This window comes from Oncorhynchus masou, unplaced genomic scaffold, assembly GCF_036934945.1.
Source record: "Oncorhynchus masou masou isolate Uvic2021 unplaced genomic scaffold, UVic_Omas_1.1 unplaced_scaffold_922, whole genome shotgun sequence".
NCBI lineage: Eukaryota > Metazoa > Chordata > Actinopteri > Salmoniformes > Salmonidae > Oncorhynchus > Oncorhynchus masou.
Window position 1 is genome coordinate 151136 of NW_027015700.1, and position 23405 is coordinate 174540.

At 49.7% G+C, this 23405-nt stretch overlaps 2 protein-coding genes across 3 annotated transcripts in view; one reads left to right on the forward strand and one right to left on the reverse strand.

Annotated features, from left to right (window-relative positions):
* LOC135538164 (Krueppel-like factor 12) overlaps positions 1 to 6221 on the reverse strand; it is a 15169-nt gene extending 8948 nt beyond the window's left edge. The window contains exon 1 of the mRNA XM_064964134.1: positions 5954 to 6221. The gene's annotated coding sequence lies outside the window, so the exon portion shown is untranslated. The remainder of the gene's footprint in view (positions 1 to 5953) is intronic.
* The window catches only part of LOC135538165 (LIM domain only protein 7-like), a 45428-nt gene continuing 28044 nt past the window's right edge, over positions 6022 to 23405 (forward strand). For both annotated transcript variants that reach the window (XM_064964135.1, XM_064964136.1), the window contains exons 1-9: positions 6022 to 6973; positions 7125 to 7232; positions 9808 to 9878; positions 10803 to 10872; positions 12042 to 12148; positions 12643 to 12673; positions 14331 to 14444; positions 14662 to 14884; positions 15974 to 16127. In XM_064964135.1, coding sequence (XP_064820207.1) covers positions 7164 to 7232; positions 9808 to 9878; positions 10803 to 10872; positions 12042 to 12148; positions 12643 to 12673; positions 14331 to 14444; positions 14662 to 14884; positions 15974 to 16127 — 839 coding nt within the window. In that variant the 5' untranslated portion in view covers positions 6022 to 6973; positions 7125 to 7163. The remainder of the gene's footprint in view (positions 6974 to 7124; positions 7233 to 9807; positions 9879 to 10802; positions 10873 to 12041; positions 12149 to 12642; positions 12674 to 14330; positions 14445 to 14661; positions 14885 to 15973; positions 16128 to 23405) is intronic.

Below are 23405 nucleotides of genomic sequence, written 5' to 3' on the forward strand. Positions count from 1 at the left end.
GTCTGCCTATCTGTCTGTCTGTCTGTCTGTCTGTCTGTCTGTCTGTCTGTCTGTCTGTCTGTCTGTCTGTCTGCCTGCCTGCCTGTCTGTCTGTCTGCCTGTCTGCCTGTCTGCCTGTCTATCTGTCGTCCTGTCTGCCTGCCTGTCTGTCTGTCTGTCTGTCTGTCTGTCTGTCTGTGTCTGTCTGCCTGTCTGTTTTTTCGCGTTGTTGGTATTTAGGTATTTTCCTTGAAACTGCACTGTTGGTTCAGGGCTTGTAAAGTTTCACTGTAAGGTCCTACTCCACCTGTTGTATTCAATGCATGTGACCAATACAATTTGATTTGATTTGTCTGTCTGTCTCTGCTTGTCTGCATGTTTGTCACACCTTGCTCCGTCTGTCTACACACCCCTGACTGACAGAGTAGACAGATCCTCTCTGTCTGTTTCCTCTTGAGATTTCCTCTTGATAAGGAGTTAATTATGTGACACTGTGCTTGGCCTCCTGTTTTGCTCTCTGGGGGTCGAAGCCCGTTTTACTGAAAATAACCCTGTGACATGTTGCTGTTAAAAGGGCTGATGTTATTGATCCATTGACATACTGACAGTAGGCATGTGGGTTGTTCTTCACCCCAGCCCTCTACAGACACCATCTCTCCTTGTTCCACTCAGGGTAGCAGGGTGGCCTAGTGGTTAGAGTGTAGAGGAGGCAGGACATCTGGGTTGTCCTTAACCCCAGCCCTCTACAGACACCATCTCTCCTTGTTCCAGTCAGGGTAGCAGGGTGGCCTAGTGGTTAGAGTGTAGAGGAGGCAGGACATCTGGGTTGTTCTTAACCCCAGCCCTCTACAGACACCATCTCTCCTTGTTCCACTCAGGGTAGCAGGGTGGCCTAGTGGTTAGAGTGTAGAGGAGGTAGGACATCTGGGTTGTTCTTCACCCCAGCCCTCTACAGACACCATCTCTCCTTGTTCCACTCAGGGTAGCAGGGTGGCCTAGTGGTTAGAGTGTAGAGGAGGCAGGACATCTGGGTTGTCCTTAACCCCAGCCCTCTACAGATACCATCTCTCCTTGTTCCACTCAGGGTAGCAGGGTGGCCTAGTGGTTAGAGTGTAGAGGAGGCAGGACATCTGGGTTGTCCTTAACCCCAGCCCTCTACAGATACCATCTCTCCTTGTTCCACTCAGGGTAGCAGGGTGGCCTAGTGGTTAGAGTGTAGAGGAGGCAGGACATCTGGGTTGTTATTAACCCCCAGCCCTCTACAGACACCATCTCTCCTTGTTCCACTCAGGGTAGCAGGGTGGCCTAGTGGTTAGAGTGTAGAGGAGGCAGGACATCTGGGTTGTCCTTAACCCCAGCCCTCTACAGACACCATCTCTCCTTGTTCCAGTCAGGGTAGCAGGGTGGCCCAGTGGTTAGAGTGTAGAGGAGGCAGGACATCTGGGTTGTCCTTAACCCCAGCCCTCTACAGATACCATCTCTCCTTGTTCCACTCAGGGTAGCAGGGTGGCCTAGTGGTTAGAGTGTAGAGGAGGCAGGACATCTGGGTTGTTCTTCACCCCAGCCCTCTACAGACACCATCTCTCCTTGTTCCACTCAGGGTAGCAGGGTGGCCTAGTGGTTAGAGTGTAGAGGAGGCAGGACATCTGGGTTGTCCTTAACCCCAGCCCTCTACAGACACCATCTCTCCTTGTTCCACTCAGGGTAGCAGGGTAGCCCAGTGGTTAGAGCGTTGGACTGGCAGCCGAAAGGTTGCAAGATCGTAATCCCCGAGCTGACAAGGTACAAATCTGTCGTTCTGATCCTGAACAAGGCAGTTAATCCACTGTTCCTAGACCAGTTAAACCCACTGTTCCTAGACCAGTTAACCCACTGTTCCTAGACCAGTTAAACCCACTGTTCCTAGACCAGTTAACCCACTGTTCCTAGACCAGTTAACCCACTGTTCCTAGACCAGTTAACCCACTGTTCCTAGACCAGTTAACCCACTGTTCCTAGACCAGTTAACCCACTAGACCAGTCAACCCACTGTTCCTAGACCAGTTAACCCACTGTTCCTAGACCAGTTAACCCACTAGACCAGTCAACCCACTGTTCCTAGACCAGTTAACCCACTAGACCAGTCAACCCACTGTTCCTAGACCAGTTAACCCACTAGACCAGTCAACCCACTGTTCCTAGACCAGTTAACCCACTGTTCCTAGACCAGTTAACCCACTAGACCAGTCAACCCACTGTTCCTAGACCAGTTAACCCACTGTTCCTAGACCAGTTAATCCACTGTTCCTAGACCAGTTAACCCACTGTTCCTAGACCAGTTAACCCACTGTTCCTAGACCGTCATTGAAAATAAGAATTTGTTCTTAACTGACTTGTCTGGTTAAATAAAGGTTAAATAAATACTCCTTGTTCCATCTCCTCTGTTTAGTGTTATACTGATCACATAAAGGAAGCTGTTTATAGATCACATAAAGGAAGCTGTTTATAGATCACATAAAGGAAGCTCTTTATAGATCACATAAAGGAAGCTGTTTATAGATCACATAAAGGAAGCTCTTTATAGATCACATAAAGGAAGCTGTTTATAGATCACATAAAGGAAGCTCTTTATAGATCACATAAAGGAAGCTGTTTATAAATCACATAAAGGAAGCTGTTTATAGATTACATAAAGGAAGCTCTTGCTATAAGATTTCCTTTCATCTTTTTATTTTCTTTATTTTCGGGACTGTTCTTCTCCATGGTCTCCACATCCTGTCAGGCTGTGTCACCGCCTGGTACGGCAACTGCACCGCCTGGTATGGCAACTGCACCGCCTGGTACGGCAACTGCACTGCCTGGTACGGCAACTGCACCGCCTGGTACGGCAACTGCACCGCCTGGTATGGCAACTGCACCGCCTGGTATGGCAACTGCACCGCCTGGTACGGCAACTGCACTGCCTGGTACGGCAACTGCACCGCCTGGTATGGCAACTGCACCGCCTGGTATGGCAACTGCACCGCCTGGTACGGCAACTGCACTGCCTGGTACGGCAACTGCACTGCCTGGTACGGCAACTGCACCGCCTGGTATGGCAACTGCACCGCCTGGTACGGCAACTGCACCGCCTGGTACGGCAACTGCACCGCCTGGTACGGCAACTGCACCGCCTGGTACGGCAACTGCACCGCCTGGTACGGCAACTGCACCGCCTGGTACGGCAACTGCACCGCCTGGTACGGCAACTGCACCGCCTGGTATGGCAACTGCACTGCCTGGTACGGAAAACTGCACCGCCTGGTACGGCAACTGCACCGCCTGGTATGGCAACTGCACCGCCTGGTATGGCAACTGCACCGCCTGGTATGGCAACTGTACCGCCTGGTACGGCAACTGCACCGCCTGGTATGGCAACTGCACTGCCTGGTATGGCAACTGCACCGCCTGGTACGGCAACTGCACCACCTGGTACGGCACCTGCACCGCCTGGTACGGCAACTGCACCGCTTGGTACGGCTGGTCTCTCTAGAGGGTGGTGCGGTCAGACCAACACATCACCGGGGGCACATTGCCTGAGACGTTAAACACCGGACCCTTTCCTTTATACTGTTTTTCAAACTGTGGATTAAGGCTGCTCTGTTAGGAGGCTGCTCTGTTAGGAGGCTGCTCTGTTAGGAGGCTGCTCTGTTAGGAGGCTGCCCTGTTGGGAGGCTGCCCTGTTGGGAGGCTGCTCTGTTAGGAGGCTGCCCTGTTGGGAGGCTGCTCTGTTAGGAGGCTGCCCTGTTGGGAGGCTGCCCTGTTAGGAGGCTGCCCTGTTAGGAGGCTGCTCTGTTAGGAGGCTGCCCTGTTAGGAGGCTGCTCTGTTAGGAGGCTGCCCTGTTAGGAGGCTGCTCTGTTAGGAGGCTGCCCTGTAGGCTGCTCTGTTGGGAGGCTGCTCTGTTAGGAGGCTGCCCTGTTAGGAGGCTGCTCTGTTAGGAGGCTGCCCTGTTAGGAGGCTGCTCTGTTAGGAGGCTGCTCTGTTAGGAGGCTGCTCTGTTAGGAGGCTGCCCTGTTGGGAGGCTGCCCTGTTAGGAGGCTGCTCTGTTAGGAGGCTGCCCTGTTAGGAGGCTGCCCTGTTAGGAGGCTGCTCTGTTGGGAGGCTGCTCTGTTAGGAGGCTGCTCTGTTAGGAGGCTGCTCTGTTAGGAGGCTGCCCTGTTAGGAGGCTGCCCTGTTAGGAGGCTGCCCTGTTAGGAGGCTGCCCTGTTAGGAGGCTGCCCTGTTAGGAGGCTGCTCTGTTAGGAGGCTGCCCTGTTGGGAGGCTGCTCTGTTAGGAGGCTGCCCTGTTAGGAGGCTGCCCTGTAGGCTGCTCTGTTGGGAGGCTGCTCTGTTAGGAGGCTGCCCTGTTAGGAGGCTGCTCTGTTAGGAGGCTGCCCTGTTAGGAGGCTGCTCTGTTAGGAGGCTGCCCTGTTAGGAGGCTGCCCTGTTAGGAGGCTGCTCTGTTAGGAGGCTGCCCTGTTAGGAGGCTGCCCTGTTAGGAGGCTGCCCTGTTAGGAGGCTGCCCTGTTAGGAGTTAGTAACATAACATGTTTATATATATATATATATATCCCATTTAGCAGACGCTTTTGTCCAAAGCGACTTACAAGTCGGCTGGGGCCACTACTTTTACATATGGGTGGCCCTAGTGGGCCACCCATATGTTTCTAGGAGTTAGTAACAACATGTTTCTAGGAGTTAGTAACATAACATGTTTCTAGGAGTTAGTAACATAACATGTTTCTAGGAGTTAGTAACATCAACATGTTTCTAGGAGTTAGTAACATCAACATGTTTCTAGGAGTTAGTAACATAACATGTTTCTAGGAGTTAGTAACATAACATGTTTCTAGGTGTTAGTAACATAACATGTTTCTAGGTGTTAGTAACATAACATTTTTCTAGGAGTTAGTAACATCAACATGTTTCTAGGTGTTAGTAACATAACATTTTTCTAGGAGTTAGTAACATCAACATGTTTCTAGGTGTTAGTAACATAACATGTTTCTAGGAGTTAGTAACATCAACATGTTTCTAGGAGTTAGTAACATCAACATGTTTCTAGGTGTTAGTAACATAACATGTTTCTAGGAGTTAGTAACATCAACATGTTTCTAGGAGTTAGTAACATCAACATGTTTCTAGGAGTTAGTAACATCAACATGTTTCTAGGAGTTAGTAACATCAACATGTTTCTAGGTGTTAGTAACATAACATGTTTCTAGGAGTTAGTAACATCAACATGTTTCTAGGAGTTAGTAACATCAACATGTTTCTAGGAGTTAGTAACATCAGCATGTTTCTAGGAGTTAGTAACATCAACATGTTTCTAGGAGTTAGTAACATCAACATGTTTCTAGGAGTTAGTAACATAACATGTTTCTAGGTGTTAGTAACATAACATGTTTCTAGGTGTTAGTAACATAACATTTTTCTAGGAGTTAGTAACATCAACATGTTTCTAGGAGTTAGTAACATCAACATGTTTCTAGGAGTTAGTAACATCAACATGTTTCTAGGAGTTAGTAACATCAACATGTTTCTAGGAGTTAGTAACATCAACATGTTTCTAGGAGTTAGTAGCATCAACATGTTTCTAGGAGTTAGTAACAGAACATGTTTCTAGGAGTTAGTAACATAACATGTTTCTAGTAGTTAGTAACATAACATGTTTCTAGTAGTTAGTAACAGAACATGTTTCTAGGAGTTAGTAACATCAACATGTTTCTAGGAGTTAGTAACAGAACATGTTTCTAGGAGTTAGTAACATCAACATGTTTCTAGGAGTTAGTAACAGAACATGTTTCTGGTAGTTAGTAACATAAACATTCAGCTGCACCGTTATAACACCTGCTAAACTGTGTACGACCAATAACCATGTCCATCCTGCTGTAACCCTGAATGCTGTTGTTGATGCTGAATACATTCCTCATGAAGCCAAACAGAGAGAGCATAATGAAGAAATAGCTTCCAGACCTGGATTGAGACTGAAGCTGCAGCGTAGAGTGGAGTGATGAAACAGTTTACGGTTATTTCACCCCCCCCTCTCTCTGTCTCCCTCTTCCTCTCTCTCTTTCTCTCTCTGTCTCCCTCTTCCTCTCTCTCTTTCTCTCTCTGTCTGCCTGTCTCTCTCTCTGTCTCTCTCTCTGTCTCCCTCTTCCTCTCTCTGTCTCCCTGTCTCTCTCTCTGTCTGCCTTTCTGACTCTCTCTCTCTCTCTCTGTCTCCCTCTTCCTCTCTCTGTCTCCCTCTTCCTCTCTCTCTTTCTCTCTCTGTCTGCCTTTCTGACTCTCTCTCTCTCTCTCTGTCTCCCTCTTCCTCTCTCTCTTTATCTCTCTGTCTGCCTTTCTCTCTCTCTCTCTCCCCCCCCCTCTCTCTGTCCCTCTCTCTCTGTCTCCCTCTTCATTTCTCTCCCTCACTCTCTTTCTCTCTCTCTCTGTCTGTCTCTCTGACTCTCTCTCTCTCTCTCTCTCTCTCTCTCTCTCTGTCTCTCTTTCTGTCTTTCTGTCTGTCTGTCTGTCTGTCTGTCTGTCTGTCTGTCTGTCTGTCTGTCTGTCTGTCTGTCTCGCTGACAATTTCTCTTCTTTAAATTAACCTTAACCAACCTGCTTACCTTATACATAACCCAAATCTCAGATGAAGACCCAAAAAGCACATTTTTGTAGCCATATTTTGACTTTGTGGCTGTGGAATCTGATTTTGTGGCTGTGTTATTTAGTGGAACTCCTTCTTCTTCACTGAAGACAGCGACGTGAGCAGCTAAGGCCGCGTTATGACTCCGTGACGCCCCCTGGTGTTCAGTAAAGAGAAACACCGTCAGCTGCAGAACAGGATGACGTTTCAAACATCAGGAAACGCCCACTTTAGTTTATTGCACGTGTCAATAATGTTTGGTGTCAAGTGACCCCTTGCGAGGCGCGCGGAAGTCAATTAACGGGAATCGTTCTCCGGTGAGCAGAGTTTAGACTTTCAAGTATCGCAGCTGAAGTTTGACGCAGGTAACACATTTTTTTTTTTTACAATACCGTCATCGCTGGATAATTGTGTCTTAGTCGACAGGGGAAATGCTTTGATTGAAGCTGTTTGTTTTGTATTTAGCGGAGGCATAACGATATCAATAAGGACCTTGTCTTGTTCTCTTTCAACTAGAATACAAGTCCCTTGTCTGTTTGAGGCCTGTGTGGTGAGATGGAGTGGCGAGAACAGACCAGTGTGACCTGTGAAGACGCCTTCCCTGAGGCTCAACGGTGGATGGAGGTAGGTTGGAGATAATTCATTTATAACCACGTCGAAAACATCTCGTTTGATCCGTGATTGGGTTGATGTGACGAACTAAATATATCAAAAACATTTACCTGGATAAGACTACAGCAGCCTACAGAGCTCTACGTCAAAGGTGTCTCACACTTTTTAAGAGGAAAGTTCATTGTTCCCGCTCGTCCAAACTTAGACCTGTCTTATTCATTATCTAATTACATTTGGGGAATTGTTCCACGTGATACATTTTACAGACAGAGGCTCACTCATTAAATCTACTGGTTTATGATGATCATAACATCACCTAATGACACGTAAAAACGTGCTATAATCCTGTAATGCAAATAATTGGTGACGGTGTTGACAGTGGAAGCCACTGTGGAACTGAGTGTGAACTGTGAACGTGTTCAGGTTTAAGAGTCATATACGCTTTATAGCGCGCGGATCAATACACGTATAAAAGAACACGGGTTTACTTCACCGTTTTGCAAATAGAACCTTGAGGGTTATCTGTGCTGTTGGAGTGGATGACGTCATGCACGTCTTTGTTCTTTTTTTGAGATGTGCCGTTTTTTGCATTTTGAATCATCACATTTTATATAAACTTTACCACGGCTCATATGATTCCCTCATAGTTTTCCTCATCGGACAGTGGCAGTGTTGCGCTTCAAAGAGGTGGCAGGCTGCGTTCTGTTCCCTCTCAGAGGTAGAGGAGAGGGGCACTAGGGGTAGGGGACAGGGAGAGCTGGAGGGGTGTGAGGGGAACAGTGAATGAATGACCGAACAGACTCCCACCAAGGGGATGGGCAACGGTGTCCAGCAGACCCCAGCTTGTCACATGATGTGCCCAGCACCATTCAGATGGGGGAACAGTGCCCAGCAGACCCCAGCTTGTCACGTGATGTGACCCAGCGCCATTCAGATGGGGCAACAGTGCCCCAGCGCCATTCAGATGGGGCAACAGTGCCCCAGCGCCATTCAGATGGGGCAACAGTGCCCCAGCGCCATTCAGATGGGGAATTGTGTTGTGACAAAACTGTGCATTTTTGTGGCCTTTTATTGCCCCCAGCGCAAGGTGCACCTGTGTAATGATCATGCTGTTTAATCATCTTGATGTGCCACACCTGTCAGGTGGACGGATTATCTTGACAGGTTTAAAATACTCACTAACAGGGATGGACACAATTTGAGAGATGTTTTATTTCATCTCGTGAGACGTGGGACCAACACATTACATGTTGTGTTTTTATGTTCTTGTTCAGTATAGTTGAAGTCTACATGAAACGATATTACGTACAAACATCTCATTACCATAACACTTAAAGTTCCTGTAAACTCCCATCAGTTTTTAAATAAACACTTTTATTACCGATGCATCATCTAAAGGAGTAGATGTAACTGTTTGCGTTTTAGTTTTTTACCTTAACTGACTCGGCTCGTTAAATAGAGAACACATTCTAATTTACAATGAAGGTTTTCTGGGGAACAGATGAGAAGGTGTTCTCAGACTGGGCTTCTTGTTTTCCAACACCCCCTTTACCCTGCTTGGCTTTCTCATTACCCCCCTTTACCCTGCTTGGCTTTCTCATTACCCCCCTTTACCCTGCTTGGCTTTCTCATTACCCCCCTTTACCCTGCTTGGCTTTCTCAATACCCCCTTTACCCTGCTTGGCTTTCTCATTACCCCCTTTACCCTGCTTGGCTTTCTCAATACCCCCTTTACCCTGCTTGGCTTTCTCATTACCCCCTTTACCCTGCTTGGCTTTCTCATTACCCCCTTTACCCTGCTTGGCTTTCTCATTACCCCCTTTACCCTGCTTGGCTTTCTCATTACCCCCTTTACCCTGCTTGGCTTTCTCATTACCCCCTTTACCCTGCTTGGCTTTCTCATTACCCCCTTTACCCTGCTTGGCTTTCTCATTACCCCCTTTACCCTGCTTGGCTTTCTCATTACCCCCTTTACCCTGCTTGGTTTTCCAACACACCCCTTTACCCCCGCTGGGCTTTCTCATTACCCCCGCTGGGCTTTCTCATTACCCCCGCTGGGCTTTCTCATTACCCCCGCTGGGCTTTCTCATTACCCCCGCTGGGCTTTCTCTTTACCCCCCCTTTACCCCGCTGGGCTTTCTCTTTACTCTTTACCCATTTTTTTCTCTTTACCCATTTTTTTACATTTTTTACCCCCGCTGGGCTTTCTCTTTACCCCCGCTGGGCTTTCGCTTTACCCCCGCTGGGCTTTCTCTTTACCCCCGCTGGGCTTTCTCTTTACCCCCGCTGGGCTTTCTCTTTACCCCCGCTGGGCTTTCTCATTTTCTTGTCGTCTCAGACCTTTTCATAAGGAGCCATGTTAAAACAAATATGAAACATTGATTTGTTTATTACTTTTTGGACTGTAACAGCAATGAGATCTGATTTAAAAAAACAACATAATTATGCACTAGGTAAGTATAGATCATAATCTGTGATCCAAGAGGACATTTAGTAAACAAAAAAAAAATGACACTTGCATGTTTTCTTGTTAGTTTATCTAAGATGTGACAGTGGTATTGTGTTCTTTCCTCTTCCTGTTTTATAGGAAGTGACAAATAAATCATTCGGGAGCAACAACTTCCGCTCTGCTCTGGAGAATGGAGTCCTGCTCTGCCAGTGAGTATTATGGGAACTGTAGTGTCTATATCTGGAGAATGGAGTCCTGCTCTGCCAGGGAGTATTATGGGAACTGTAGTCTGTATATATCTGGAGAATGGAGTCCTGCTCTGCCAGTGAGTATTATGGGAACTGTAGTGTCTATATCTGGAGAATGGAGTCCTGCTCTGCCAGTGAGTATTATGGGAACTGTAGTGTCTATATCTGTAGAATGGAGTCCTGCTCTGCCAGTGAGTATTATGGGAACTGTAGTGTCTATATCTGGAGAATGGAGTCCTGCTCTGCCAGTGAGTATTATGGGAACTGTAGTGTCTATATCTGGAGAATGGAGTCCTGCTCTGCCAGTGAGTATTATGGGAACTGTAGTGTATATATCTGGAGAATGGAGTCCTGCTCTGCCAGTGAGTATTATGGGAACTGTAGTCTGTATATATCTGGAGAATGGAGTCCTGCTCTGCCAGTGAGTATTATGGGAACTGGAGTCTGTATATATCTGGAGAATGGAGTCCTGCTCTGCCAGTGAGTATTATGGGAACTGGAGTCTGTATATATCTGGAGAATGGAGTCCTGCTCTGCCAGTGAGTATTATGGGAACTGTAGTCTGTATATATCTGGAGAATGGAGTCCTGCTCTGCCAGTGAGTATTATGGGAACTGTAGTCTGTATATCTGGAGAATGGAGTCCTGCTCTGCCAGTGAGTATTATGGGAACTGTAGTGTCTATATCTGGAGAATGGAGTCCTGCTCTGCCAGTGAGTATTATGGGAACTGTAGTGTCTATATCTGGAGAATGGAGTCCTGCTCTGCCAGTGATGAATGAATCCCATAGGCGGTGGTTCTATAAACATCTTAGTGGTTTAAGTACCAGGTGTGGTCGATGGTCACACTGTCTAACTCGTCCTTCCCTCTGTCCCTCCTTCCTCAGTCTCATCAACCGGTTGAAACCAGGCCTCATTAAGAGAGTGAACACCCTGTCTACTCCAATGGCTGGACTGGTGAGTTCCCTGCTTGGAGCCCTTCCACACTTCATATGAGAAGGCAGAGGGATCTCTCGTCTGCCAGGGTGACAGTAGTTCCACGACCCGGGCCTTTCAGGAAGTCGTTCTCTGTGGTTTCCTGCTCAGTGGTTCCTGCTGAGTGTGACAGATCTGAAACTGTTTAAGGATCTAGTGATGTGACGAGCTGAGTGGGGGGCAGTTGAGCTGAGTGGGGGGCGGTTGAGCTGAGTGGGGGCGGTTGAGCTGAGTGGGGGCGGTTGAGCTGAGTGGGGGCGGTTGAGCTGAGTGGGGGCGGTTGAGCTGAGTGGGGGCGGTTGAGCTGAGTGGGGGCGGTTGAGCTGAGTGGGGGCGGTTGAGCTGAGTGGGGGCGGTTGAGCTGAGTGGGGGCGGTTGAGCTGAGTGGGGGCGGTTGAGCTGGGTGGGGGCGGTTGAGCTGGGGTGGGGGCGGTTGAGCTGGGTGGGGGCGGTTGAGCTGGGTGGGGGGCGGTTGAGCTGGGTGGGGGCGGTTGAGCTGGGTGGGGGCGGTTGAGCTGGGTGGGGGCGGTTGAGCTGGGTGGGGGCGGTTGAGCTGGGTGGGGGCGGTTGAGCTGGGTGGGGGCGGTTGAGCTGGGTGGGGGCGGTTGAGCTGGGTGGGGGCGGTTGAGCTGGGTGGGGGCGGTTGAGCTGGGTGGGGGCGGTTGAGCTGGGTGGGGGCGGTTGAGCTGGGTGGGGGCGGTCGAGCTGGGTGGGGGCGGTCGAGCTGGGTGGGGGCGGGTCGAGCTGGGTGGGGGCGGGTCGAGCTGGGTGGGGGCGGGTCGAGCTGGGTGGGGGCGGGTCGAGCTGGGTGGGGGCGGGTCGAGCTGGGTGGGGGCGGGTCGAGCTGGGTGGGGGCGGGTCGAGCTGGGTGGGGGCGGGTCGAGCTGGGTGGGGGCGGGTCGAGCTGGGTGGGGGCGGGTCGAGCTGGGTGGGGGCGGTCGAGCTGGGTGGGGGCGGGTCAACACATTTGGTTCCACTTGTTTGGAAAGGATCCTGGAAAGCTATTAAGAGGCTCCTCCCACCAGTCATATGATCATCCTTAGGCCAAGCCTTCTGATTGTTCTGTATGGCCCCTCCCCTCTCTGGCCCCTCCCCTCTCTGGCCCCTCCCCTCTCTGGCCCCTCCCCTCTCTGGCCCCTCCCCCCCTCCAGGACAATGTGAATGTGTTTCTGAGAGCGTGTGGTACACTCGGTCTACACGAGGCTCAGCTGTTTCATCCTGGAGACCTGCAAGACCTGTCCACACGCGCTACACTCAGGTAAAACGCCTCTTATTTGGTCTATATATTATTATTATTTGTAGAACAAATGGAAGTGGAGGATTTAATATGGTTTTCATCGCCCAGCTGCTGGACTTATAGTGATGTCAGACGGCGCCTGTTGATGTATAGACTGTGTTTAATGTATTTCTTGGCCAGCGTCTCATTGGTTGGAACGTTAGGGTACACGGACTGGACTCACCAATGACACGCTGCGCACACTGGCCTGTGGCTGTGTATATCGGGTTATACAGCTCTGTGTTATCACTGATTGTATGGTGTTGATAGTGGGTTGTCTGTTTTGACTTGGCAGCTAAATCACGTGGCTGGATGAGTAGTCCACAGTATGGTGTTTCACATGAGTCCTATCAGAGTGACTGTTTAAACAGAATAATATTTTAGACTGTCCATCATAGATCACGTTTTGTTAGTGAGGAGCCATGGGTAAACGTCAGTGTGTCTTTGCTCGGACTGAGATCTCATGTTCTTCTCAGGTGTGCAGAGAGCAAAAGGAGGCTGAGAAACGTAAGTGGATTTCTACTTGGATTGTTTGTGTTGAGCTGTGACTTGGAACTGTCATAATTCCCATCGCAGAATCTCTCACTGCGGCTGTTCTCTAGTCTACGTCGTGACGGGGAGCGGCCCTGCTGCGACTGTTCTAGTCTACGTCGTGACGGGGAGCGGCCCTGCTGCGACTGTTGTCTAGTCTACGTCGTGACGGGGAGCGGCCCTGCTGCGACTGTTCTCTAGTCTACGTCGTGACGGGAGCGGCCCTGCTGCGACTGTTCTCTAGTCTACGTCGTGACGGGGAGCGGCCCTGCTGCGACTGTTCTCTAGTCTACGTCGTGACGGGGAGCGGCCCTGCTGCGACTGTTCTCTAGTCTACGTCGTGACGGGGAGCGGCCCTGCTGCGACTGTTCTCTAGTCTACGTCGTGACGGGGAGCGGCCCTGCTGCGACTGTTCTCTAGTCTACGTCGTGACGGGGAGCGGCCCTGCTGCGACTGTTCTCTAGTCTACGTCGTGACGGGGAGCGGCCCTGCTGCGACTGTTCTCTAGTCTACGTCGTGACGGGGAGCGGCCCTGCTGCGACTGTTCTCTAGTCTACGTCGTGACGGGAGCGGCCCTGCTGCGACTGTTCTCTAGTCTACGTCGTGACGGGGAGCGGCCCTGCTGCGACTGTTCTCTAGTCTACGTCGTGACGGGAGCGGCCCTGCTGCGACTGTTCTCTAGTCTACGTCGTGACGGGGAGCGGCCCTGCTGCGACTGTTCTCTAGTCTACGTCGTGACGGGAGCGGCCCTGCTGCGACTGTTCTCTAGTCTACGTCGTGACGGGGAGCGGCCCTGCTGCGACTGTTCTCTAGTCTACGTCGTGACGGGGAGCGGCCCTGCTGCGACTGTTCTCTAGTCTACGTCGTGACGGGGAGCGGCCCTGCTGCGACTGTTCTCTAGTCTACGTCGTGACGGGGAGCGGCCCTGCTGCGACTGTTCTCTAGTCTACGTCGTGACGGGGAGCGGCCCTGCTGCGACTGTGGTCTAGTCTACGTCGTGACGGGGAGCGGCCCTGCTGCGACTGTGGTCTAGTCTACGTCGTGACGGGGAGCGGCCCTGCTGCGACTGTTCTCTAGTCTACGTCGTGACGGGAGCGGCCCTGCTGCGACTGTTCTCTAGTCTACGTCGTGACGGGGAGCGGCCCTGCTGCGACTGTTCTCTAGTCTACGTCGTGACGGGGAGCTGCCCTGCTGCGACTGTTCTCTAGTCTACGTCGTGACGGGGAGCGGCCCTGCTGCGACTGTTCTACGTCGTGACGGGGAGCGGCCCTGCTGCGACTGTTCTCTAGTCTACGTCGTGACGGGGAGCGGCCCTGCTGCGACTGTTCTCTAGTCTACGTCGTGACGGGGAGCGGCCCTGCTGCGACTGTTCTCTAGTCTACGTCGTGACGGGGAGCGGCCCTGCTGCGACTGTGGTCTAGTCTACGTCGTGACGGGGAGCTGCCCTGCTGCGACTGTTCTCTAGTCTACGTCATGACGGGGAGCGGCCCTGCTGCGACTGTTCTCTAGTCTACGTCGTGACGGGGAGCGGCCCTGCTGCGACTGTTCTAGTCTACGTCGTGACGGAGTGGCCTGTCCTCTACATAATGATGAAAGATGAAGTTCCCGCCCAAAGCAGTGATCTCTCCTCCAGGTTCTAATCACCATCTACTGGCTGGGTCGGAAGGCCCAGGCGGATCCCTTCTACTCTGGCCCTCAGCTCAACCTCAAAGCATTCGAGGGACTCCTGGGCATCGCTCTGTCCAAGGTAACCCGCTCCATCACCTTAACCCTCACCTCAACCTCAAGGCCTTCTAGGGACCGCTTAGCTCTATGGTGTGGGTTTATCTCTCTGTGGTACTGCTCCTGCCTGGGGCTAATACATGTACTTTGCCCTGTACAACTGAACCATTTCATAAACGTGCAAATTCCAACTCAAAGTTAAATAAATGTTTCGTCCCCTGTGTGTCCCCTGTCTGTCCCAGGCTCTAGAAGAAACCCCCAGAGGCAGTGTAACAGACAGGGACGACAGTGATGTGATCTACCCAGAGAGGGATGATGAGCTGCTGCCTCTAACCCGGTCCCAGACACCCGGCTACAGCAGAGAGGACTCCGTAGAGAGCCTTAACTCGGCCCTGAGCTTTGACTCGGCGGAGTCCCGTACCCTCAGCTGTATCTCTGACTCCATCCTGAGGGCCGGAAGCGAAGGTAACGACTGGAATATGTTGTTGTAGTCGACAGCGTCGGCTGGTATTATTTAGTCAGAATACGGTCAACGCAGGATGTGGGGAGTTCGCGGTCGATATACGAAAATACGCTACCGACAGAATCCAAAGTTACCGGTCGCAATATTAGTAGTCACTATCAGGAATGTCGCTCTTCCCAGAGAAGGACGTGCTTACGGCCACAACCTTTCCCTGCCCCCTGTCTTCCCAGAGAAGGACGTGCTTTACGGCCACAACCTTTCCCTGCCCCCTGTCCTGCCCCCTGTCTTCCCAGAGAAGGACGTGCTTTACGGCCACAACCTTTCCCTGCCCCCTGTCCTGCCCCCTGTCTTCCCAGAGAAGGACGTGCTTACGGCCACAACCTTTCCCTGCCCCCTGTCTTCCCAGAGAAGGACGTGCTTACGGCCACAACCTTTCCCTGCCCCCTGTCTTCCCAGAGAAGGACGTGCTTACGGCCACAACCTTTCCCTGCCCCCTGTCTTCCCAGAGAAGGACGTGCCCCCTGTCTTCCCAGAGAAGGACGTGCTTACGGCCACAACCTTTCCCTGCCCCCTGTCCTGCCCCCTGTCTTCCCAGAGAAGGACGTGCTTACGGCCACAACCTTTCCCTGCCCCCTGTCCTGCCCCCTGTCTTCCCAGAGAAGGACGTGCTTACGGCCACAACCTTTCCCTGCCCCCTGTCCTGCCAGCTCTCTCCTCTCAGTGAGACATTCCATCTGGTTCCACACGGGTCTGATAATGGGCATGTCTCATGCCTGGAGCGGGCCAGAGGTGGGGCGCAGGACGCTAGAGACCCTATTCCCTACGCAGTGCACTACTATAGACTAGAGCCCTATTCCCTACGTAGTGCACTACTATAGACTAGAGCCCTATTCCCTATGTAGGGCACTACTATAGACTAGAGCCCTATTCCCTATGTAGGGCACTATAGAAACCTATTCCCTACGCAGTGCACTACTACAGACTAGGTTCGTTACCTTCTCTCTGGCTGTCTAGGTTGGTTGCCTTTCTCTTGTTGGACTCCTACTGGTCTGTGAGCTGCTCTCCCTCCCCTCTCTCTCCCCCCTCTCCAGACTCCAGCAGTGACTTGGAGGCAGAGAACTCATTTAGGATGAAGGCGGCGGAGGGCAGAGAATCGGGACTGAGGACCTGGGGCAACGCACCCTTCCAGAGGAAGAAGTGTGAGGAAAAGCGAATTAAGGGCTGCCTCCCGAGCCCCCTCACCAGGTACTGTGATGTCATACCTACCGACTGTTTTAAAGAATAATTGTTGCTCTTCGTTTGTTGGGTTGCTTTACTTGAGTATCACGTTTTAGTTTTCTGCTAGTTGAATTTGCATGGTGTGGAGGTTTCTTTTCAGCTCCGTGGTGTAGGTGTCAACGTGCTGATGTAATACAGGTGGTGTAGGTGTCAACGTGCTGATGTAATACAGGTGGTGTAGGTGTCAACGTGGTGGTGTAGGTGTCAACGTGCTGATGTAATACAGGTGGTGTAGGTGTCAACGTGCTGATGTAGTACAGGTGGTGGTGGTGTAGGTGTCAACGTGCTGATGTAGTACAGGTGGTGGTGGTGTAGGTGTCAACGTGCTGATGTAATACAGGTGGTGGTGGTGTAGGTGTCAACGTGCTGATGTAATACAGGCGGTCGTGGTGTAGGTGTCAACGTGCTGATGTAATACAGGCGGTCGTGGTGTAGGTGTCAACGTGCTGATGTAATACAGGCGGTCGTGGTGTAGGTGTCAACGTGCTGATGTAATACAGGCGGTCGTGGTGTAGGTGTCAACGTGCTGATGTAATACAGGCGGTCGTGGTGTTTTCTACATTCCAGGAAGTTGGAATCGACTTTAAAAAACAAAAAAACAAAAAACATTGTCACATTACGAACCGAACCTCATGTTGTTGACCTGACTCTGATTTGCTTACCATAGCGACAGCGACTCGGACGCCGACCGGCCCCAGCCTGACGTCGTCGCGGACGACCTGGCCAGTCGACGGTTCCGCTCCCCTTCACCATCCATGCCCACAAATTTTGCGGTACCCATGAGCCCGCAGGGCACGTTGAGGCTGTGGACAGGAAGCCCTCGCCTGTTTAGGATTGACTCCCCTCCCAGACACACCGCAGTGTTCTCTCCCAGGTCAGATGGAGAGAGAGAGGCGTTCGTGTTTAATGGCTTTATATCAGGGTTGTGATTGTCATCACGCTAGCAGCTACTGAAACAACTAGCATGAGGCCGGTCCTGTCATCAAGCTAACAGCTACTGAAACAACTAGCATGAGGCCTGGTCCTGTCATCACGCTAACGGCTACTGAAACAACTAGCATGAGGCCGGTCCTGTCATCAAGCTAACAGCTACTGAAACAACTAGCATGAGGCCTGGTCCTGTCATCACGCTAACGGCTACTGAAACAACTAGCATGAGGCCGGTCCTGTCATCACGCTAACAGCTACTGAAACAACTAGCATGAGGCCTGGTCCTGTCATCACGCTAGCAGCTACTGAAACAACTAGCATGAGGCCTGGTCCTGTCATCACGCTAACGGCTACTGAAACAACTAGCATGAGGCCGGTCCTGTCATCACGCTAACGGCTACTGAAACAACTAGCATGAGGCCGGTCCTGTCATCAAGCTAACGGCTACTGAAACAACTAGCATGAGGCCGGTCCTGTCATCACGCTAACGGCTACTGAAACAACTAGCATGAGGCCGGTCCTGTCATCAAGCTAACAGCTACTGAAACAAGTAGCGTGTGGCTCAACATGGGTATGTAGTGTTGAACTGTGAAAGGTGTGGCTGCTCCTAACTCTACCCGAAGCCCCGGGTGCTTGTGACAGAGTTTAGTTGGCGTATGGTCCACCTCAGAGTGTTGACGACTACTATAACACTCTGGTTAGCAGCAGATCCACAGCGTTGTGTGACCGGTGCTCCTAACGCTTTACTCGACGCCTCGCTGTAAGGGACTCACTGTGTTTTGTATTGGCAATGTCCACTGTTAACACGGACCTCTGTCCCGGCCTGTCCTCTGGTTCAACAGCAGCAGTACTGCAGTGTCTCCGTTCCCTCCCAACCCGTTCCACGACCCCCCCCAGTCTTCCATCACCCCCACCCTCTTCTCCGAGGTGGAGCGCTCCATCGATGAAGAACTCCTCCTGATGGAGCTGTGTGAGGAAGACTCTGAGGAGGAGGGGAGGATCCTGACCCTGTCAAAGATGATCTGTACGCTCGGCGGTTGGAACTAGCCCTCCACCAGACGACCTCTAACCCTGGCTACAACCGCTTCCTGCCCCGCTATTGGACTCCCGAGGAGGAGGTGCACGTCAGGACCATCAGGCTGGGCTCTCAGAGGAGACCCTGGTACCACAAGATGTACAGATTCAGGTCTGGATCTGTCCCCTTACTGTGGGATGTGGCTAGGTTTGACTAATCCTGACTCTACCCCTAACCCTGGTACAGGGACTGGGTTTGACTAATCCTGACTCTACCCCTAACCCTGGTACAGGAACTGGGTTTGACTAATCCTGACTCTACCCCTAACCCTGGTACAGGGACTGGGTTTGACTAATCCTGACTCTACCCCTAACCCTGGTACAGGAACTGGGTTTGACTAATCCTGACTCTATCCCTAACCCTGGTACAGGAACTGGGTTTGACTAATCCTGACTCTACCCCTAACCCTGCTACAGGAACTGGGTTTGACTAATCCTGACTCTACCCCTAACCCTGGTACAGGAACTGGGTTTGACTAATCCTTACTCTATCCCTAACCCTGGTACAGGAACTGGGTTTGACTAATCCTGACTCTATCCCTAACCCTGGTACAGGGACTGGTACAGGAACTGGGTTTGACTAATCCTGACTCTACCCCTAACCCTGGTACAGGAACTGGGTTTGACTAATCCTGACTCTACCCCTAACCCTGGTACAGGGACTGGGTTTGACTAATCCTGACTCTATCCCTAACCCTGGTACAGGGACTGGGTTTGACTAATCCTGACTCTACCCCTAACCCTGGTACAGGAACTGGGTTTGACTAATCCTGACTCTACCCCTAACCCTGGTACAGGAACTGGGTTTGACTAATCCTGACTCTACCCCTAACCCTGGTACAGGGACTGGGTTTGACTAATCCTGACTCTACCCCTAACCCTGGTACAGGGACTGGGTTTGACTAATCCTGACTCTACCCCTAACCCTGGTACAGGGACTGGGTTTGACTAATCCTGACTCTATCCCTAACCCTGGTACAGGGACTGGGTTTGACTAATCCTGACTCTACCCCTAACCCTGGTACAGGGACTGGGTTTGACTAATCCTGACTCTAACCCTGGTACAGGTAGATGTGGGTTTTGTGCCATGGCTGGGTTTGGATAATGGTTGACGTTTGGTGTTCAACTCTTGTGAGAACCAGAATGAATACCTCAATGCTAATCATTAAAAGCCTCGACGTGTAAATCCCCAAACTTTTACATCAACTCTTTGCTCTGCTTTTCACCATGTCACTTCATTCTCTCAACGTTTAGGAATTTTTGTTTGGGTGCAACTTCCTGTGTTCCTTTCTGTTGATCTCCTCTGTTCCTGAGTTTCACCCCTTTCCTTCTCTCTCCTTCCCCTCTTCTCTCCTGGTTGTAGCCGAAAGACCGCAGGTTCCTCAGGATGATTCAGGCTGTGACATCACTCCCTGGCTCGTTGTTCCTGTCTTGTCTGCACCCCCTCCCTCCCTCCAGCCACCCCTTCCCCTCCCTCCAGCCACCCCTTCCCCTCCCTCCAGCCACCCCTTCCCCTCCCTCCAGCCGCCCCCTCCCTCCAGCCGCCCCCTCCCTCCAGCCGCCCCCTCCCTCCAGCCGCCCCCTCCCTCCAGCCGCCCCTTCCCCTCCCTCCAGCCGCCCCTTCCCCTCCCTCCAGCCGCCCCCCCCCCTCCCTCCAGCCGCCCCATCCCGACTGCACCTTCACCCCTGTATCCCAGTTCAGTGCTCTGTGCAACTGAAAATGAACTATTTCCAAAGGAGTAGATTTTAAACTAGGCTTGTATGGTATCCAGATTGCCATGTCTTCATACCGACCTTGATCCATCCTGAGATATTCAGTAATACTGGCACTGAACACAAAGGCTGCCATTTTCAAACTCCACTGAGCCTCTGTAATCCGAAGGTTAGCAATGCTAACAACTACATGTAAAATCCCATAGAGAATGCTCACTTAATGCTAACGGACGCATTGCAAACATTGTTTTTGTCTCAGACTTAATCTATTTGCTGGACAGACATCCCAACTATTGAAGTTCTACAAGTAATTCAAAAAAATGATTCTCACTTTGCTTGCACGCACAAAGCAAATATATTAGACTGCAAGGATCTTGATCTAGGAGGGGATTATCTGTTATCATGCAAAGCTTGATTTCTGGAAGAAGCTAACCACTTAGCCAGGTAGCTAGCTAACTACTAAATTAGCTAACCACTTAGCCAGGTAGCTAACTAGCTATTAAATTAGCTAACCACGTAGCTAGGTAGCTAACTAACTACTAAATTAGCTAACCAGAGCATTTAATACATTTTAGACGTTTAACTTTATTTTAAAACTTAAAAATAATAATAACCCTTTTGGAGGATAAATAACCTCGTATTTACAGCTTTCGCTTGTGTACTTTCTACAGTTTGTCTTAATTATTTTACAGTCGTTATGCAGCAAGAATAAAGTCATTAGATATGTTGATATACAGTACCAGTCAAGTTTGGACACCTACTCATTCAAGGGTTTTTATTTTATTTTTTACTATTTGTTATATTGTATAATAATAGTTAAGACAAACAATGAAATAACACATGGAATCATGTAGTAAGCAAAGTGTTAAACAAATTTAAAATATATTTGTGGTTCTTCAAAGTAGCCACCCTTTGCCTTGACAGCTTTACACTCTTGGCATTCTCTCAACCAGTTTTATGGGGTAGTCACCTGGAATGCGTTTCTATTAACAGCTGTGCTTTAAGTTAATTAGTGTAATGTCTTTCCTTAATGCGTTTGAGCCAATCAGTTGTGTTGTGACAAGGTAGGGGTGGTATACAGAAGATGCCAAATTGGGCTAAAAGACCAAGTCCATATCATGACGAACAGCTCAAATAAGCAAAGAGAAACGACAGTCCATCATTACTTTAAGATACGAAGGTCAGCCAATACGGAACATTTCAAGAACTTTGAACGTTTCTTCAAGTACAGTCGCAAAAACCGTCTCTCATGAGGACCACCACAGGAAAGGAAGACCCAGAGTTACCTCTGCTGCAGAGGATAAGTTCATTAGAGTTAACTGGCTCTCATGAGGACCGCCACAGGAAAGGAAGACCCAGAGTTACCTCTGCTGCAGAGGATAAGTTCATTAGAGTTAACTACACCTCAGATTGCAGCCCAAATGAATGCTTCACAGAGTTCAAGTAACAGACACATCTCAACATCAACTGTTCAGAGGAGACTGTGAATCAGGCCTTCATGGTCGACTTGCTGCAAAGAAACCTCAACTAAAGGACACCAATAAGAAGAGACTTGCTTGGGCCAAAAGAACACGACCGGAAAATCGTTTAGTGGGACTATCATTTGTTTTTCAGTGGGACAATGACCCAACACACCTCCAGGTTGTTTCAGGGCTATTTGACCAAGAAGGAGAGTGATGGAGTGCTGCATCAGATGACCTGGCCTCCACAATCCCCCGATCTCAACCCACTTGAGATGGTTTGGGATGAGTTGGACAGCAGAGTGAAGGAAGAGCAGCCAACAAGTTCTCAGCATATGTGGGAACTCCTTCAAGACTGTTGGAAAAGCATTCCAGGTGAATCTGGTTGAGAGAATGCCAGGAGCGTGCAAAGCTGTCATCAAGGCAAAGGGTGGCTACTTTGAAGAATCTAAATATATAATTGATTTGTTTAACACTTTTTTTTTTGGACACTGATTCCATATGTGTTATTTCATAGTTTTGTTTTCACTATTCTTTAATGTAGAAAATAGTAAAAATAAAGAAACCCTTGAATGAGTAGGTCAAATAGTCCTTTGCCTCGGTGGTTAGACCGTTGGACTTGTAACCGAAATGTTGCAAAATCGAATCCCTGAGCAATGTTTAAGTACGATCATAGAACGTCGTCTTTTAGACCCACACCTCGTATAACTAATAGTTATAAGTTACATCTCTGGCAGAGATTTAGTTGTGAATTCCATCCTGTAATTAGATCACCTGGCGCGTTCTGCACAACAGCGAGACTCAACGCTCCCGCCTCAACATCACATGACTGGGGACTATCGGTAAACTTCATAATGGAACAATTGTGACAGATGGCGTTCGTTCCACCGATCTCCTAACATAATGTACAAGTTGACTGCAGGTATTTAGTTAAAGTAATATTATACTAATTATTATACGTTATCTAATATTCAAATTTATTAATTTCAAGTCGTTTTAACGGTATTTGAGAAAAATAATTCCCGTGGCTATATCCAAATACCCCAGTATACCACCCAAACCACGTCACTGTGACAATTATAGCTTTCTAAACAACCTGCGACAAGCTTATCATCTTTGTCATATAGGCAGGGACCGAGCCTTCCGTTAAAATCTACTGCAAAGGGCAGGACTGGAGTCCTTTGTTTAAAAAAAAAATGTAAACTACATGCTTGTCCATAATCATCATGCAAATAATATTGCCCTGTAGATGCGCTACCAAAGTGATGAGGCTGTAAACATTTTATATGAAGCCTTTATTGAGAAGTGTTTTTAATGCCAAAGGTGTATTGTTGGAGTTATGATGATCTCTCTCCCACACACGGCATCCTATTCATAATGACTTCTGGTCAAAAGTGCCCAAGAAAATGAAATGGGGTTTTAGATTTGAACTGTGATGTACCAAACTAACAATGTAACAGTGGGTCAATAAAACATGGTCTTTAAAAAAAATATTTGGCGTTAGTGTGATGAATGTTCAGCGTCGTTCACGGCCGCGTGTAATATTAATGGTTTGGACGTTGTCCTTGCTGATCTACGTCGGTCGCGGCCGGGTGTGAATTGGGATAGTTCGGATTCCGTCCTTGTTGTTACTAGAGCTTTCACTAGTGTTGCACGGTATACTGAAACTTCAGTATGTTTAAGGAAAAAAAATACTAGAACATGAAAAATGTGTTCGGTACTTGAATTTGTTACTTTCGGTATTTCTATCAAATGTGTCTGAAGTCTTATCAGCGCAGCCGATGTCCCCTTATAGCGAGAGTCCCGGCATTGCTCCACTTCCTCATTGTTAGCGCTAGTCTGTCCCGAGGAACCTCTGGGAGCCTGCACAGAAGTTAACACACTTGAATAATTCAACACAGCTGTGTAGAGATGTTGAAACTTTTATGTTCGTCGAACACTTTCCAAAGCAGTAAGGTATTGATAGCTTTGTAGGCTCACTTTCCTTGCTAGCTTACAGCTGAAACATCAATTCACTACCGTACCTTGTCTGTAATTGGCTGTTCCACTGGATGTCATAAGGTGAATT